This window comes from Aotus nancymaae, unplaced genomic scaffold (genome assembly GCF_030222135.1).
Source record: "Aotus nancymaae isolate 86718 unplaced genomic scaffold, 86718_ANA_hifiasm-v0.15.2.pri h1tg000006l, whole genome shotgun sequence".
Taxonomy (NCBI): Eukaryota; Metazoa; Chordata; class Mammalia; order Primates; family Aotidae; genus Aotus; species Aotus nancymaae.
The window spans coordinates 3,104,868-3,122,526 of NW_026988417.1; the positions used below are offsets into that span (position 1 = coordinate 3,104,868).

Genomic DNA, 17,659 nt, shown 5'->3' on the forward strand with positions numbered 1-17,659 from the left:
TGCCTCTCCTTCCCGTCCTCAGATCCGAGAGCAGAACTTACAGGACATTAAGACGGCTGGCCCTCAGTCCCAGGTTTTGTGTGGTGTAGTGATGGACAGGAGCCTCGTCCAGGTGAGAGCCCAGAGTGTCTCTGACATTAGTGGGTGGTGGCTGTGTGACTGCCTGCTGCAAAGTTACTCTGAAATTGAGAGAGTGACTTTATGAGGTAAGTATTCTAGGCAACCAGTTACCTTTGTTAATACCTCATGATGAAAAACAACCCAGGTACCTTTCCTTGAGTTGTAGATGGAGTGAGCATGCTGAGGGCTGTGTCCACCCCTCTGGTCCCACCCCTTGTAATGCATGCATATGTGAGGGTGGCACATACGGCACTAGCTTCGGGGCTTAGATTCGGCCCGGGTTCAGCAGCGTTCTGTGTCAGGCGCTGGGAGAGGGCGGGTTTCAGGGACTCTGGTTTTGATACATACTGCTGTCTGCAACAAAGTGCTGCTTGGGTTGCAGAGGGGTGGGTGCCTGCAATGTGGTGCACATTACACACATTTTTACCAAATGACTACCTTGTGGCACATTGAAGATAATTGTGTAAGTAGTTATCTCTGAAAACGAATATGCCACCTGACGCTTTAAAACCTGACTCTGCAGGGGTAGATGATGTTAGATTTGGCCAGCCGTGGTCCTGGTTTCGTGTTCAATGTCTGCACGTCCCGCCATCATCACCGCCACATTTACTGTTGGCAGCTGTCCCTGTTGCATGCTCTTAGCCAGCTCCATCCTGTGCTCTCAGCTATTCACAGGCTGGGCCTGGTGTGCTCTGGTGACTCAGTTTACTGTTTCAGGACGCACCTCTCTCTGACTGTACGGAAACTATCGAAGGGCTCGAGCTTACAGAGCAGACCTTTAGTCCCGCTAAGTCTGTCTCTTTTAGAAAGGTACTCACTGCCCTGTCCTTGACTACCTGTTGGTGCGCCTCGCTCCCCTCCCCTTCTTCCCCTCCTCGTCATCTCTGCTCTTCAGGCATCAGTTACTGAAGTAGCTTCAAGTGGATCTTTAAATTATTTGTGAGATTGTACAGAAGGTTCTGTTCTGCCTCCTCGATTCTTTTTTTTTTTTTTTGAGACAGAGTCTTGCTGTGTCGCCAGGCTGGAGTGCAGTGGTGCGATCTTGGCTCACTGCAACCTCGGCCTTTTTTTTTTTTTTTGAGACAGAGTCTTGCTCTGTTGCCAGGCACTAGGCTGGAGTGCAGTGGCACAATCTCGGCTCACTGCAACCTCGGCCTCCCAGATTCAAGCAATTCTGCCTCAGCCTCCTGAGTAGCTGGGACTGCAGGCGCCCACCACCACGCCTAGCTAATTTTTGTATTTTAGTAGAGACTGGGTTTCACCACGTTGGCCAGGATGGTCTTGATCTCTTGACCTTGTGATCCATCTGCCTTGGCCTCCCAAAGTGCTGGGATTACAGGCGTGAGCCACTCCGCCCAGCCTTGATTCTTTAATGAAAACATGTTATATGAGGTGTGATAACAATTTACAGCATTCTCAGTTGTTGCTGAGAAATGGCCAGTCTGAGCAGTGGGATGCACTTCTGCAGTTCTGCATGGGACTTTGGTCAGTGCATGTTTTGTGTTTCAGAGTTTGCCTTTTCCACGATGCTGACTGCAGACAGGCTCTTCTGGGCAGTCTATTGGCAGCGGCCACTCCCGAGTGCCCTTCCACCCTCGCTGGTTCAACTTTGAGTAGCCACCAAAGGTTATATCATTGAAAGATGTCATTTCAGAGGAATGGGAATTAAGACAGGCTTTGTCAGTCCTTTTTGATAAAATGTATTTATTTTTACCTCCAAGAAACCCTAAATAACATTTTTAAATGCTGCAGAGGAGAAGGACTTAGGAGAGTTTGGAAGTGCACATTGTAATTTCCCTCTATGCATGCACATCTAGCATGTGCGGTAGGTGGAAGATCTGTCTGGTCTAACCCACCCACATGGAAGGAAACCTTCCTGAGCATTTAGGCTGCTGGTGTGCAGGAGTTGGTGCCCAGGGCAGAACATGGCTGGCTGCATGGTTGAGTCTCAGCTGAGATGTGTGTTTATCTTCTGGTCAAAGGAAATTTCCAGAACTGTCTCTTTCACTTGACACACCTTCATTGAGATGTATATGTCACTTTAGTGGAGTTCCAGTTGTCAGATGGGAGCAGGTTTATACTGAAGATTCTGTATTCCTTTCTGTAATCCCTGCTAATAACATTGCTTTGCGTATTTACTTATTAATTCCACAGGTCCCGTTTCCCCCATGCTTAGAGGGTGCTTTTGGCTGCCGTTCTTGGAAGAACTTCTCAGAGCAGGGGAGAAAGATGACTCTGCTTGTTTTTTGTATTTTGGCGCTTTGTTGTGGTCTTGTCAGTTATTCTTTCTCTCAGGTGTGTGAGAGCCCAGCTGGCCTCCTGTGTTGAGCCCACACGCAGGGCAGCACTGACATCCTTGTTAGGGCTCTCCAGAAAGCCGCTTGGGTGTCTGTGTTCAACTTTGTGTGCTGTGTCCCAGTGATGTTCAGTTGTGGGTGTGTGTCACAGTCACCTGGGTGCTTCCTGAAGAGGTAGGGTCACCACCTTCTGAACACTGTGCTCACTGTGAGTGGTGCATCCAGATGTGATTAGCAGAGAATACCACTGTACGCTGACCCCAGAGGAAGAGATGTTGAGCCCCTGTACGTAAATGCTTATTCCAGCTTTTTGTTTTCTCTACCTCCCTATATCTGAAGTTCACTTTTGCACCCTTCATCTTTATCCCACACTGGCTAAAGTATTCCCTTTTTTTGGTGAGAATGTGCTTTGGCACTATGGGAGTCCTTTACTGAGCGATTTTTTCACTTCCTTCCATGTGGACCTCAAAAAGCAGCAGTATGCTCCTTTTGGAACATGGCGCTGCGTGCTGAGAAGTTGAATTTTTCCTTGACCAAGCAAGGAGGACCGTGTCCTACACACGCTTCTCTAGTGCAGTGAGCATGTAGATGCCTGCTTCCCATCTGAGAACCTGAGGAGTGAGCGTTTGGGACTCAGGAAACGGGCTTTTCTGGAAAGGACTTGCCTTTGCCTTTCATTTCTCTCTCACTGGTGACAGCTATTCCCACAGTGCAGGTGTTGCCTTCTGACAGAAGGAGGGACAGGGACTCACAGTTCAAACAGCAGTTCTAAGCCCAGCCGAAGGCTGTGTTGACTTTGCTTTGGGTGTCATAGCATGTAACCTGAAATACATGTATATATATTTTTGAGACAGGGTCTCACTCTGTTGTCCAGGCTGGAGTGTGGTCAGGCTATCTTGGCTCAAGCAATTCTCCCATCTCAGCCTCCCGAGTAGCTGGGACTACAGGTGCACATCACCACACCTGGCTAATTTTTGTATTTTTTGTAAAGACTGGGTTCTTCCATGTTGCCAAGGCTGATCTCAAACTCCTGAGCTCAAGCAATCCCTCTGACTCAGGGTCCCAAAGTGCTGGGATTACAGGGTGTGAGTCACTGTGCTTACCATAACCTGAAATAATTTTGGCTTCCTTCTGGATTTAATTGCAGGTGAACTGAGGGATTAGAGATGAAGGTGTGCGTCTACACTGCAAGCCGTTCAGCTCAGGGAAGGGCTCTGTGTTCCCATGGGCACCTCATCAGGGGCTATGTTCCCTGCCACCCTTCATGCTCTGTGGTAGAAATGCAGAGGGGCAGTAAGCCCTCCCCTCGGACTCTCTCAGTGGCCTGTGTTGAGCACCTAGCCTATGCATGGTCCAGCACTGGGAATGCCAGTCCAGATCCAAGTCAGTCCTGCTTACAGCTGAAAACCTGATACTCAGAGAGGTCAGCCGCTAGTGCAGGTTGCACAGCCTCAGTCAAGTATGAAAAGTTTACTGAGCCTGTGTTTTGCTTTAGAGCCTCGTCAGGTGGCAGGGAGGTGAGGGGTGTGGCAGGGGAGGGGAAGCTAGGCACATCCTGGTTTCTTGCCTGGGTCGTCCACGAGTGGCGTGTGTTTCTCTGCATCTCAAGCGTTGCTCTGTGTCCTTTCTTCCAGAAGAACATGATTCTCTGTTCCCATAACTGGTCTTAACAGCAGCTTGGCCCTTAGCTGTGGTCTTTGGAGGAGGGAGCTCTTCACCACTGGAGGCAGGGACCTGCTGTGCCTTGGGCCCCGCTGTACCTTGGGCCCCACTTGTCTTTTGGGTCATCAGAATTTGGAAGAAGGAATTTGGTGTCTCTGTGGCAGTGGATTTTTATTTTTATTTTGAGACAGCATCTTACTCTGTTGCCCAGGCTGGAGTGCAGTGGTACGATCACAGCTCCCTGCAGCCTCGACTTAGGCTGAAGGAATCCTGCCTCCTAGCCTTCTAAGTGGCTGGGGCCACAGATGCACGCCACCACACCTAGCTAATTTTTAAATTTTTCGTAGAGACAAGGTTTCACTATGTTGCCCAGGCTGTTCTTGAACTCCTGGGCTCAAGCAGTCCTCTTGCTTTGGCCTCCCAAAGTGCAGGGATCATAGGCATGAGCCGTGGTTTCTGGCTGATAGTCGATTTGTCTTTTTCTTTTCTTTTTTCTTTTTTTTTTTGAAACAGAGTCTCACTCTGTCACCCAGGCTAGAGAGTGCAGTGGCGCAATCTTGGCTCACCACAACCTCTGCCTCCCTGGTTAAAGTGATTCTCCTGCCTCAACCTCCTGAGTAACTGGAATTACAGGCACCCACCATTACGCCTGGCTAACTCTTTTGTATTTTTAGTAGAGATGGGGTTTCACTGTGTCGGCCAGGCTGGTCTTGAACTCTTGACCTCAGGTGATCTGCCTGCCTCAGCCTCCCAAAGTGCTGGGATTACAGGTGTGAGCCACCATGCCTGGCCTGATAGTTGATTCTTAATATTTTATTTCTTTACTATTTGTAACCATTTTATTTAAAGGAACTTAAGCATTTATCTCGTATCCCCTTCCCGTTTCATTGAAAATGATATCAGGATGCAGGTGTAGCCAGCCAAACTGCTGTTGCTGGGATGCCATCTCTAGAGTGCCATCGTGCGAGGGCTCTTAGCAGCAGTTAGCCCAGCGGCTCCTTCTTCAGATAGTGAGGCAGGCCTCTGGTCAAGGGAAGACTTGGCTCGGGCCGCAGAGCTCACACATGGCAGACAGGACTCAGCTTTCTGTCTTGGTGAGGCAGGGTGGCTTCCACACGAAAAGCCAGTGGGCCTCGAGTCAAGCTTGGTTCAGAAGAGGAAGGGTGACCTGTTGACTGTCAAGAGTCTCCAGGCTCCCGGGCAAAGGTTGCCTAATCCAGCAGCCCATCCGTCCCTCCTGGGGCTCTATGTCACTGGTCAGTCATGGAGTGCCCCCAGACACCAGGTATGTGGTGTGCCAGGTGGTGACCACTCAGCCTATCCCAGTCAGTCCAGGCTCACCCGTCTCTGCCTGAGGAGCAGTCGGCCCATGTGAGTTGAATTTCTCGAGTCAGCCGTGCTAGGACGCTCTTCATCTCTGCTATTCACCCCTCACTGAGAGGAGCACTGAAGGATCAGGCCTGGCATCCAAGTGATTGTGGATTCTCCTGTTTTGATTTGGTTTTGGAAGCTGTCATTCAGTCATGTGCATGTGTGTGAGTGCTGGGGAACTGTCTTAGAAGTGAGCTGCAGAGAATTTGGGGGACATTTTCCTGCCCCTGGCCCAACCAGGCTGCACTGTGGCACAGTGCTGTGCTGGGGCAGGTGGCTGTGAGTGGACCGCAGCCCCTGAGGCCCACCCAGCCCACTGGGCCTGCCTGCAGGCTCTGCCTCCTGCTGGAAGATTGGCTGTGGTCTGTGAGTGCCTTTGTGCTTCGCTTTGCTTTCTTTTTTTCTTTGGTAAAATTTTCACGGTTCTCCAAATTCCTCAGCTAAACACTGGTGTCTTGGGACATTTTGTTATTTCTCAGTGTTTGGGGATAAGTTCCATAAACTAGTTATCAACTAACCATAGTCAAAAGAACAGAACTTACCTGTGCTCTTAGAACATAAGCAGTTCTGAGCATGCCCTACGCTGAGTGGTGTAGCTCGTGACGGTTTGTGGTCATGAGGAAAATACTGACTTTGCTGCACCTCTTCCCCGTTGCTCAGTGAGGAGCGGGCACCCTCCCACAGGTGCGCTGTGCTCTTCGGTCTGCACTTGGGCTCTTGCTTCTGAAACCTGGAGGGCTCTGTAGGGTTTCTTCTGCAGTTAACGTCTGTTCCTCATGGCACTGACCCACGTTTCCACATCTACCACTGAAGGCTGCAGCTCAGCCTAGGCCTTGGGCCCATGGCGGTGCAGTCTCAGCGGTGTCTGCTCCTGGAAAGCCTCCTGCCCCCACCCCCCCGCCCCACCTGCAGTCTGTCTGGGAGGAGGGAGAGTCCCTACTGGGCTGGGCTCCTGCAGACCGGACGTCCCTTTCATCCACAGGGAGAGCTGGTGACAGCCTCCAAGGCCATCATTGAGAAGGAGTACCAGCCCCACGTCATTGTGAGCACCACAGGCCCCAACCCCTTCACCACGCTCACAGACCGCGAGCTGGAGGAGTACCGCAGAGAGGTGGAGCGGAAGCAGAAGGGCTCCGAAGGTGAGTGCTCGCGGTACTGGGCACGCCCTGGGAGCTTCTCTGTGGTCCAGGTGCTGGCTGTGGGTGGTGGTAAGAATAGTCACATGATCAAAGACAAACCTTTTGTTTGGTTAAGACCAGAACTTTATTCAGTACTCGTTTCCAAGCTAGTCACTTGGGCCAGAATGGAAGAAATTGCACAGTTAGGCACACTTGTGAGTGGCCCTGGCGAGGACAGACACGTGACTTGCGGTGGCCACTCATGAGCGTCTGTGCCCCGTACTAAGACACGGCGGGGCCCCTCTGCCAAAACAAGACTGGGCCTGAAAATGTTCCACTGTGGCCCCATCCAGCAGCTGTGACGAAGGCGGGGCGAGAGGAGACGGCAGTGGCAAGGGGCCACCCACAGAGCTCCGGGCTGGAGGGCGCTGGTCCTTCTCCGAGCACGTGTCTGTCCACATGGAGTGACCAGAGCATTGACAAAAGAATTCACTAATTCTTTTCAGCCTGAATATATTTTTAAAAGACATTTGTCTCTTTTATGAACACAGTATTTATCTGTTGAAACCTCACTGGGGAAGCTCTGTGAAGCTGGGCAAGTGAAGCTCTGATTTCAGCAGACAGAAATCAAACCCAGTTGGTTTGATTCATTCATGCTCATTGTGGCTGAGCAGTCATCATGCCGGGGACATGCTGAGTGCTGTCATGTGTACATTTCATCCCATTCTCAAAAGTGGGAGATAGGTCGTTTTCCCCCAGTTGCAGCAGAGGAGTAGGGGGCTCGGCCGCAGGGTGGCTCTCAAGAACGAGGTTCTGTGTGGCCCTGATTCGGACGGAAGTGCACTCCCTTCCTCACTAAGTCTTCAGTCGCAGCAGTCAGCCCCGGCCTCTGCAGGGGGACGCTCCGAACGTCCTTACTGTGCTTGTGTGTAGGGCTGGGGGTTTCTGACAGAAACCCTCTTTCTCCATAAACCTCGAGGGTCCCCCGTGCAGGTGTGGTCACAGGCCTGAGGGTGAACGTGCTGACCGCCGTGGCACGTGCTCAGGTCCCGTTAGGAGCGGCTGGTGCAGCCTGTACTTCTCCTGGCAGCTCACTGACAAAGGCAGTCAGTTGTTGTTTCTTTTTTTTGTGTGTGTGAGAAAGTGCCTGCGGATGCTGAATTGTTTTCTAGTGTTACACCCTTACTGTTCAGATCTTCACACACACCAGGCCCTGATGCTGGTTGTCTCCCTCCAGAGAAGCTTTGTCTGAGCCATTGATAGAAGTACCTGTCTTAGAGTGAGAACTAGAGGTAGTCAGCTTGAGCTGTGGGTCACGTGGCCTAATCCTAGTTCCTGTGCACATGTGCATGGACATATGTCTACCCTTTGGAGTCTTCTGGGATCTGAGTAACCAGATTGTTTTTAAGTCAAACAAGATACCTGGAGTTCCCCCCGCATGTGTGAGGCTTCTTCAGCAGGGCTGTGATGGCAGCTGAGTGGATGGGGATGGCTCTGGCCATGCTCTGTGATTACAGAGCTGTCAACAGGAGAACCCACAGGAGATCTGATCTGGCCCTTGGCGTAGGGTGAGGGGAGTGTGTGCCACAGGTAAAACGCAGGCTGGCTGTCAGAGGCCAGCACCTTTTCCTGTTTCAGGCCGTATGCTTACTCAGGTAGGTGGTATGACAGCCTTTTTATGGACGCCTGGCTTCAGGAAGGTAGCTAGCTGCCAACGTGGTGTTTGGGAATGTGAGCCAGCTGTTAGGGTGGGAGCTTGGGAGCAGAGGCCCTGGGAGGTCAAAAGGGTGGTGACAGCTGCTTGTTCAAAATATGAGACCTGCTGATCCTATTAATCTAAACTTCTTAAATAAAGACGGAAATGGAAGGAGTGAGGATAGCATTGATCCATATCTTTCCCGAAATGAGAAGTAGACTTGGAATTTTCTATATCCAGGATCCTAGTTCCTGCATTTTTTCTTCTGGTCCTTATTAGCATTTTTCACTTTAAAAATTAAAACTATACATTACATTTGCCAAGTTTAAATTACTGGGATAAAACGCCCTACCGCAGAAGTAAAACCAAAATAATGCTCAGTGATGTCCCTCGAGGTGGTGCGTAGGGGCTCAGGACCCTTGGCCACCTGCTAGGCAGGGAGAAGGCAGGGAGGGAAGGGCTCCCTACTCGCACAGGACAAGCCGGGACGGGCCAGGGCGCACCTTCTGAGTCCATCAGAGGCAGCTCTGGCAGATCCTCTTTGGAATAAGAATAGAAATGAATTTTTTATTTGAAGTCGGTTAAGTTTCTCTGAAATTCACATCAGTCAACACCCAGGTCACAGCTCCCTTTATCCTCTCTTGGTACGACTGAGGGAAAGCGTTGAGAGAGCCCCGCCTTCTCAGAGCGCGGCTGGGCAGGCTCCCTGTCTGGCATGGAGGTGGGTGCTGGCCCATGACACCCGCAGCTCCTACCATATCCTTCTTGCTTCTCTGCAGAGAATCTGGATGAGACTAGAGAACAGAAAGAAGAGAGTCCTCCAGACCAGCCTGCGGTCCCCCACCCGCCTCCCAGCACTCCCATCAAGCTGGAGGAAGGTGAGCTCTGGGTGGCAGTGGCTGCCCCGATGTGGGAGGGTGCACGGCTCCTGCGCGCTGTGACTCAATGTGGCGGGAGTTGTGTTAACACCAGTGCAGAAGTGTGTGCTTGCATCAACGCCAGGATGTGACACCTTCTGTCTCCTCCTGTGTTGGTTCTGTCCTGGGTAACTCCAGGCAAAACAGATTTGTAAGTGAGCTGTGACCAGGTAGGAAGGCCGACCTCAGGGGTCGGAACCCACCGTGGTTGCTGGTGTCTGCAGTGCCCATTGCTCGCACACACCTCATGCCGTGTTGTCATGCAGACCCCACCTCCGGAGGTGCCCTCCGCTGTGTGAGCCGCACGCCGGCTGTCTCTCAGCCACCATGTGTCTGTGGCGTGTGATCCCGGGTGTCTGTCCCTCGGTCTCGTATATCTGTGTCTCGTGAAGCCCGTGGCCCTGCCTTTCTTCTTCTGTAACCCGATGGCTGTGACTGAATGCATAGATTCTCTCCTTGTGCTTTTTCTTCCTGTGGCTGCGTCACAAGCAGGAGACGGCTGCGCTAGAGAGTACCTGTTACCCTAGTAAGTACCGCGCCGCCTCCGCTCTCCGCCGGTGCCCTGTGCTTCGCCTCATTCTCCTGCTGCTTTGTTGTTTATTAAGTTTTGTTTTCTGTTTATTTAGAATAAAAACAGAAAGCCCCTTTTTTGTACCCAGTCCCTTGGGGGCCTTCCCGGAAGTGGCTCAGTCACCTGAGCACTGTGCTGCCTTCAGCGGTAGCGGGCGCCTCCCTCGGGACCTGTACACACCTAGGTGTGCCACCGGGGCACTCTGGGCCTCAGAGGTTCTTACCTCCGGCCATAGAGGGTCTCTTTGGATTGCTTGGTGGGAGGGTTTTACCACATTGGATCAGATGTAAGTGCAGCTTAGTTCAGACAGGGTAGGGCTCTGCCACCTGCTGTGTGGGGTCAGACTGCTTTGGACCTTTGCTGAAGCTGGGACTGGGAATTGGAGGTGGGCAGAGGAGCGGATATTGGATCCTTTTAAAGCAGTGCGAGTTTGCTCAGATGATAGGTAGCTCTCCAGAGGAAGCGCCCTGGGGCAGCCTCCATCCTAGCATCAGCTGCACTGTGCCCAGAAGAGCGGGCCCCACCTCCTCAGGGGAGAGGAGAGGCACCTGTGTGCCCACAGCCCTCTCCCCGGCCCTTAGGAAGTGTGGCCCGGAATTAGCACGGGCAGCTGGCGGGGTGGTGGCACTTCCAGCTTCCCAGAGCTAAAGCACTGAGGGTTTAGGGCCAGGGCCTCCCATGCTGCTCCTAACTGCTCAGCTGACTCCCCCAGCCCTGATGTGTGGCTTGATTTTTAAACACTAAACAGCTTGTGGTGCCTAACCTGTCAGTCGCTGGTAACTTTGTAGGCTGTTTACAAATGGACAAAGCGGGTGCCCCTGTGAGTGTAGAAGGAAGGTACCCCCAGGTCGTGTCCTTAGGGGTACTGTGCTACCTCACAGATGTCCACTCCTGACGCTGGCTGGAGTTTTTGCCCCCACTCCTTGCCATACAGGCCATCTCTTTCCTTTTAATTAACTTCCTCCTAAACGGCTTTTTGGATGTTGACATCACACACGTGCGTGGGAGTTAAGCACGATTTTCTACTGGCTGTTTCAGGGGAGATCAGGTGTTGTAGACCCAAGTTTAGACTTAGCTTTAAGACTCCTAGTACATGCCCTTAGGGTGACCAGGCAGCCCTCTCTCCACATGACAGCGGGACGTCCTACTTTAGCTGTCCTTAGCTCGTGCTGCCTTCTGTCTTTCCGGTGGGGGGACCCAGGCTGGGACGGGGTGTGGTGTTGTCAGCACACTGCCCACCAGAAGGAGCTAAAAACTGCCCCGAGACCAAGTCTGTGTTTCGTGATACTAGCTCCATCCAGCCTTACAGTAGAGTAGACCATATTTTAAGTTTCTTGTCTTAGTAAAAATCCATAGAGTAAAATGACAGTTTCCTGTGCAGGGAGCCTCCATCTCAAGCTGCCAGTTTTGATCTGGGCAGGAACCCTTAACCCCATCTCTCACCTCACCCACCAGACCTTCTGCCGGAGCCGACTGCTGGAGATGACAGTGATGCCGCCACCTTTAAGCCGACTCTCCCCGATCTGTCCCCTGTCGAGCCTTCAGAAGCACTTGGCTTCCCAGTGTTAGAGAAGGAGGAGGAAGCCCATACACCCCCAAGCCCCACTGAGGCCCCTACTGAGGCCGACCCCGAGCCAGCCCCAGCCCCGGTGGCTGAAGAGCCTGTCCCCTCAGCTGCCGAGGAGGGGGCTGCTGCGGACCCTGGCAGCGATGGGTCTCCAGGCAAGTCCCCATCCAAAAAGAAGAAGAAGTTCCGTACCCCGTCCTTTCTGAAGAAGAGCAAGAAGAAGAGTGACTCCTGAAGGCCCTGCGCTAACACTGTCGTGTCCGGAGCGACCCTGGTTCTGCCAGAGTCCCCGACTGCATCTCGTGCTCTGTCCTTGTGTAATGGAATGCAAAAAGCCAAGCCCTCCACTAGCTAGAGCTCCCCCTCACGTGACCAGCCCTGTGCATCCCGGGGCTGACCGAGTGTGTGCTCTGCAGCCCCGCCCACCCTGCCCCTTATCCTCTCAGCCTCAGCTTCTGGGGAAGACCTGCTCTCCCCACAGGTGGAAGGCACTAAGGCATGGTTCTGGCTGGAAGGTACTAGAGGCTTCTGCCAGTTTTGGCCACAGGTGTCACCCTCCTGAGTCTTCACTTCTCCCGCTGTCCTTCCTGTTATGAAATCACCACATTCTGTCTCTGCTTGGCTTCCCTTCCACCCGAAGGTCTCAGGTGACGGACTCAGACTCCTGGCTTCATGTGGCATTCTCTCTGCTCAGTGATCTCACTTACATCTATATACAAAGCCTTGGTCCCGTGAAAACACTTGTGTGCCCACCAGCAGCCTTGAAGAGGCAGGTCTGGGCCAGATGCTGGGCAGGAAACGCCAGCAGCAGATGGGCCTGTGTGCACCCAACACGACGCTATGCATGGTCTGACCAGTGATCCCTCGACCAGAACCGCATTCAGGAGCTCAGTTTCTTTTTCACTCGGGTCTCTGGATTCCTGTCGTAGGGAAGGTATATCAGGAGGGGAAGAGTCCTTTCTAGAATTTTCTTTCAGCAGGTTTACAATTTAGCTTACATTTTTGACTGTGAACATGAACAAGCTGCTTTTTGCTTTTTTCTTTCCAGACCCCGCAGCAGAGCACTTTTCACTTACTTGGGGGAGGTTTCAGGGAATCTGTTCTCACCTTAACTTGGCCAGGAAGATGCCCTAGTTGTGATAAAGGTAACTTGAGGTGGAGGGCGGCCCCGGGGCCTCTCGCCATCTCCGTCCTCCGTGCGCTGCTTGGCTGGTAACTTGTTACTCTCTCTTCCCTGGAAAAGGGCTCAGAGCTGCTGAGCAGGAACTGGAGGGTGATCCATTTCAGGAGCTGCCCCAGTACCAGCCTGACTAGGTGCAGGCAAGCTTGTGTGGGACAGGCCCCTGGTAGAGCTGGTGCCAGATGTAGGCTCAGGTCCTGGGCATGACGGGCCAAGCCACTTTGGGTCCCAGCGACTGGACGGCTGTGCGAGCACCGGGCTGCCGCATGGCGCCGACCGCTGCCTGGAGCTTCTCCCTGAGCCGCAGGGCCTGCTACGCGGGCAAGCGCGCTGCTTGTGTGTCGTTTTGTTGCCAAGGCAGAATGAAAGTCCTTAACCGTGGACTCTTCCTTCACCCCTCCTTTTATCCCTTCTTTTATCCCACATATGCAATGACTTTTAATTTTCACTTTTGTAGTTTAATCCTTTGTATTACAACATGAAATATAGTTGCATATATGAAAACAGACTTGGAAGGACACGTCCTGAATGTCCTTTCTCCATTGTAACATGTTTTACTCACAAATAAAATTCTTTAAGCAATTTCCGTGTCTAAATTTGGGAAGCAGTTTTACAGTTTCATTTCTTTGTTCCCAAGTTTGTCTCCTGCGCTGAAAGGAGACCTCCCGAGTGTTCGTGTCTTGATAAAAAGTCATCTGCAGCTACGGGCGTGGGAAGACGTGCCAGCCCAGCACTCCCGTTGTCCCTCCCCATGGGAACTCAAGGTGGTCAGGGAGCTGCTGGCCTGTCCTTGTGCCATGGTCCCAAACTCACCGTCACTGTGTGTTCATGTCTGATAGGGAAGGTTCTGTGCTGGCGACAGCCTGCCAGGGTGTGGGGCACACTGCCAGATGCCACCTGGCCAGGGCTGACCCCAGCCTTGGAGGGGCCTGCCTGAGTCCCCAGACTACCAACCACTGTGCAGAGGGGGAAACTGAGGGTCTCAAAGAGCCTCGGACCCTTCTGGTCAGTGGAGCCATTCATTCAGCTCCAGCGGCCTCTCCTGGTGAGGGTAGCGAGGCACGGCTATGTATGGAGAAAGGCACTTTTGGTATAAAATAGCTGCTTTATTTTGTCATCAGAAACCTGGTGCATATTTTAAAAAAACAACAAACAAACAGAAACCTGGACAGCCTTGCAGTGCTACCGCTCGGAGTCATAAAGGAGTGAGCCCAGAGCAGCTGGCGAGGTCTCCTGCTGGGGGGCTGGCCCCCACCCACTGGATCTCTCTGGACTAGGGGGGGGGGGTCAGGCAGCGGGCAGGGGCCTGGCCCAGGCTTCCACTCCATGCCTGGCGCCTGCAGCCTGGGAACAGTGGCTCAGCTACTCAGCCTTGAGCATCTGTGCCGGACAACTTAGCTTCCGCAGGAGGAGGAAGGGGAGCAGGAAGAGCCCAGACCACGCGGTGAAGCAGGCCTGGGCCCCGGCCAGCCAATACACTGCGGAGAGACATGGGTGTTACCCAGACCTCGAGGGGGCTGGCACTGCGGAGACAAGAGCAAGTGCCCAGTCCCCAGCCTGCCCCAGCACCATCCTACACCCTCACCTGAGGCAGCCACCAGGGGCCCCGCAGCCCTAGCCAGAGCACCTAGGCTGCGCAGTGTGCCCATGACTGTGCCCTTCTGCCCTGGCGAGCCTGTGGGGAGAGATGCAGTCAGGGGCCACTGCCCTTCTCCCACCTGGGTGGCTTCAGCCAAGGGAAGGGCGCTCACCATAGCCGGCGACCACAGAGGACAGGCAGGGCACCACAACTGCAGCGGCTAGTGGGGGACATCGAGGAGGCGCCAGTCAGCCCAGGGGAGGGTGCATAACCCCGTCCCTGCTGCCCATCATCAGATCCCCTGCCAGGGCAGGGCCACTCACCAAAGGAGTAGAGCAGCAGCCCCAGGCCCAGCATGGGCAGAGAATGGCCCCAGCCGATGAGGAGGAAGGCAGGCACCAGCAGCAGGAGGGCCTGCGGGTGGACACGGTGGCCTCAGTGTAGCCCACACCTTGCAGGGCTCGGGACCACCTGCCACCCGATTTGGAGGAAGCTCCCTACCTGCTTCACAGCCGCGACTTCCCCGCCAGGGTGGATCCGCCGGGCATAGGTACCCTGGATGGTGGCCATGGTGAGGCCGATGAGGAAGAACATCTTCCCCTGCTGCAGGCTGGGAGCAGGCGTGTTAGTGCCCAGCCCTGCCGGCTGACCCTGGGGCAGGGCCACCTGGGGCAGGGCCACCTGGGGCAGGGCCAGGGCGAGAGTGGCTGCCAAGGCTTCTTGGGGGTAGGGGTTGGCAGGGTCATCCCTGAAGCAGGGGTCATTAGTTCAGGGTGACATCAGGTCATCCCCAGATGGGGACCCACCTGCTGAATTGGAAGCGCTGGTGTGTGAGGAAGCTCAGTGTATACTCCAGGCCCGAGAACAGGAAGAGGTAGAGGAAGTAGACAAGGCCCAGGCGGCGCAGGCTGCTGAGCCCTGGGGAGAGGTAGAGGGAGCCGGGAAGGACTCCGCACGGGCAGCCCGGGGGACAGCAGGCTCCGCACTTGGGTGGGTTGGGTCCTTACTGTCTCCAGCAGGTGGGTCCTGGCCACGAGCGACAGCAGAGAAGCGCAACAGGGCCAGGGGGCTGAGCAGATCGGCAGCACCGCGGAACCCCAGGGCGATAGAGGGTGCCTGTGGGGATGGGATTGGAAAGCCTGCGGCCCATGGACAGACACCGCCTCTGTACCTCACGGTGCCACAAGGGACTGTGGCCTCAAGAGCCCCAACACTAGGAGAGAGCAGCCCAGCCTCCCTGGCATCTGGGGCTGGTACACAGGGGCATCCTACACAGCTATGGAACCAAGCCCCCAGCCCATCGGCCTGTCGGTCCAGACCACAGCCCTACCCGCTTCTCCACGGGCAGCGTCTCCGGCAGGAAGCAGAAGATGAATAGCAGGTCGGAGGCTGCGAAGAGCAGGGCAAACCAGGGTGCCATTTCTACGGGCAGGGAGGCTCCAAGCATAGGGCCTAGGGTGAAGCCCAGAGAGAAGGCCACCCCGATGACCGCCTAGGGAAAAGACCACCTGAGCTGTGCAGGGAGACCCCAGGCCCAGAAGTCCCCACCCAGAACCCACAGGTCCAGCCTGTGCGCTTACCATGCCTTGGCTTCGGGCCAGAGGCGAGCCCAGGTCAGCAACGATGGCTGTGGAGAGGCTGACGTTCCCCTTGCTGATGCCCCCAATCAGCCTGGAGGCCAGGAAGGCCGCAAAGCTCCGAGAGGTGGCCCAAACGGCATATGAGGTGGCCACACCTGTCTGCGCAGGGGCAGGGGCAGGGGCAGGGGCCAAGGGGCATGGGCGGTCACTTAAGGCCAGGAGTGGCTCAGAGTGGGGCTTGGCAACCCAGGCAACACCCCTCAACCCTGCCCTATTTCGAAGCATCTGAGGGGCACTTGTGTTCTCAATGCCTCCCTAGGGGCCAGGAGCAGCTCCTTGAAAGCCTGGCTATACAACAGGAGCCACTAGTCCCCCAGAGAACCCCCTCCAGGATGTGATGAGGGCCAACCAGTGGCCGTGAGTGGCCCACAGCCACCCCCCTCTCCCCACTGCCCCACCTAACCCCACAGGGCTCCCGGCTGGGTGGGTGGAGGCTCCCCCATGGCACCTAGATCCAGGGACATACCAGGGACAGCAGCATCATGGGGCGCCTCCCCAAGCAGTCAGAGGTGGCCCCAGTGAGGGGTGCAGACAGAAACTGCAGGACAGAGAAAGCCGAGCCAATGAGACCTGAGAGAGAGATGACACCGTCATGGGGCTGCCTTGCACCACGAGCTGTGGTCTCAGGGCCCTCAAAGCCAATGTCCAACTCCGTCCTGAGGGTCCAGCCATGCTGAGCCGCACACTCACAGGTCACGGCCCTTGAGCCGAGGCAGCCCCAGTGGAGAGATGAGAAAGGATATGGACATGACACGCAGAGGCAGGGGATCATGCCCAAGAGCCAGATGTGTGGGCAAGGGCTCCAGATTGATGCCAGCCAAGGGAGTGGGAAGGGAAGGACTGAGAATTGAGAAGGGGCCTGGTCTGGAGATAAGACCGTAGAGAGGAGACGCACAGAGCCAGCCATACCTCCGAACAGAACGCTGTTGTACCTCTTCTCCACTGGCATCCCGATGGCGTTGGCAAACCAGTCCACCCCGCGCTGCCAGGAGCCATAGAGGGGATCCTAGGGGATGAGGAGGCACAACAAGGGCTGGGGAGGTCCGATGGGCCTGGGGACCTAGGGGCACTGAGGGCCGCAGGGCAAGTACTCACGTGGGCACGGCCGTGGCTCTCCAACAGCCCGGGCAGCAGGGGCAGCAGCAGCGTGAAGGCCAGGAGGTCCAGCAGGAGGCCAAGGAAGATGACGGTGACCACGCGGCGTTCCGGCGGCTGCTGGCGGATGGGTGGGCGCGGGGTGCAGCCTCCACCCCCTCCCCATCCCATGGTGGCTGCTCCAACCTGGCCTGGCTGGGATGTGGCAGGTCGGGTGAGGGGGGAAGTTGAGTCCTGCAGGGCCTGCCATACCCCCACCCCTTACAGCCGGCGAGCACCCTACACGTAGGGGCTGATAGCAAGGGCTCCGGCCTACCCGACACAGGGGCCGTTATGGGATGCGCGATGCCCCCGCCCCGCCCCAGGCAGCAGGAAACGAGGGCTTCGGGGGTTGCGAAAGAAATCGCAGCCGCAAAGGCAACGGTCCCGAGGGACCGGGATGAGGACGTCGCGGTCGCGGTCCCACCCCGCCTCACGGCCACGCCTCCCACGCCGTCGTAACAGAGCGGGAGAGGCAACTTGAGGCCGGAGGACCCGAACCCCAACCCCAGCCGGCAGGCCCAGATCCAGGCCCCTGGCCCAGGCTCGGCCTCCTTGGTGGGGACCACAGCGTACACACCGGACGCGGGAGCGCCCCCAACCCTGCGCGCCCCCGGTCCTGCCCCCCACAGCCGCCACCCCGCACGCCCCCGGTCCAGCTCCCCATCCCCGCGCGTCGCCCACCCCACCCACACCCTGCGCGTCCCCGTCCCGCCCCGCACCTGCCGCGGCTGCGTGCTCGGGACCGACGTCGCGGAACTCAGCGCCAGGCACGCTGCCGGGGGCGGGACGGCCACGCCCGACCAC

General features: G+C 55.4%; 2 protein-coding genes across 12 annotated transcripts in view; one reads left to right on the forward strand and one right to left on the reverse strand.

The window, feature by feature from the left end:
* The window catches only part of ADD1 (adducin 1), an 89,512-nt gene extending 76,417 nt beyond the window's left edge, over positions 1-13,095 (forward strand). For 4 of the 10 annotated variants that reach the window (XM_012466839.3, XM_012466844.3, XM_012466840.2 and 1 more), the window contains exons 12-16: positions 23-112; positions 838-930; positions 6,433-6,589; positions 9,044-9,142; positions 11,208-13,095. In XM_012466839.3, the coding sequence (XP_012322262.2) occupies positions 23-112; positions 838-930; positions 6,433-6,589; positions 9,044-9,142; positions 11,208-11,554 (786 nt within the window). In that variant the 3' untranslated portion in view covers positions 11,555-13,095. Of the gene's footprint in view, positions 1-22; positions 113-837; positions 931-6,432; positions 6,590-9,043; positions 9,143-9,673; positions 9,708-11,207 lie in introns of all 10 variants that reach the window. The other 6 variants (XM_012466846.3, XM_064365429.1, XM_012466847.2 and 3 more) reach the window with 3 other exon arrangements.
* Positions 12,965-17,284, reverse strand: MFSD10 (major facilitator superfamily domain containing 10). 2 transcript variants are annotated; one of them, XM_012466853.3, is made up of 12 exons: positions 16,814-17,282; positions 16,628-16,724; positions 16,185-16,288; positions 15,659-15,817; positions 15,409-15,570; positions 15,086-15,194; positions 14,885-14,996; positions 14,580-14,688; positions 14,402-14,492; positions 14,251-14,298; positions 14,085-14,174; positions 12,965-13,977 (listed from the first exon to the last, which is right to left on the reverse strand). In XM_012466853.3, the coding sequence occupies exons 1-12, from the start codon at positions 16,982-16,984 to the stop codon at positions 13,862-13,864; spliced, it is 1,368 nt and encodes a 455-aa protein (XP_012322276.2). In that variant the 5' UTR covers positions 16,985-17,282; the 3' UTR covers positions 12,965-13,861. The 2 variants fall into 2 exon arrangements, with proteins under 2 accessions (XP_012322276.2, XP_012322274.2); XM_012466851.3 differs by having other exon boundaries at positions 12,965-14,174; positions 16,814-17,284.
* Between the last annotated feature and the right edge of the window lie 375 nt (positions 17,285-17,659).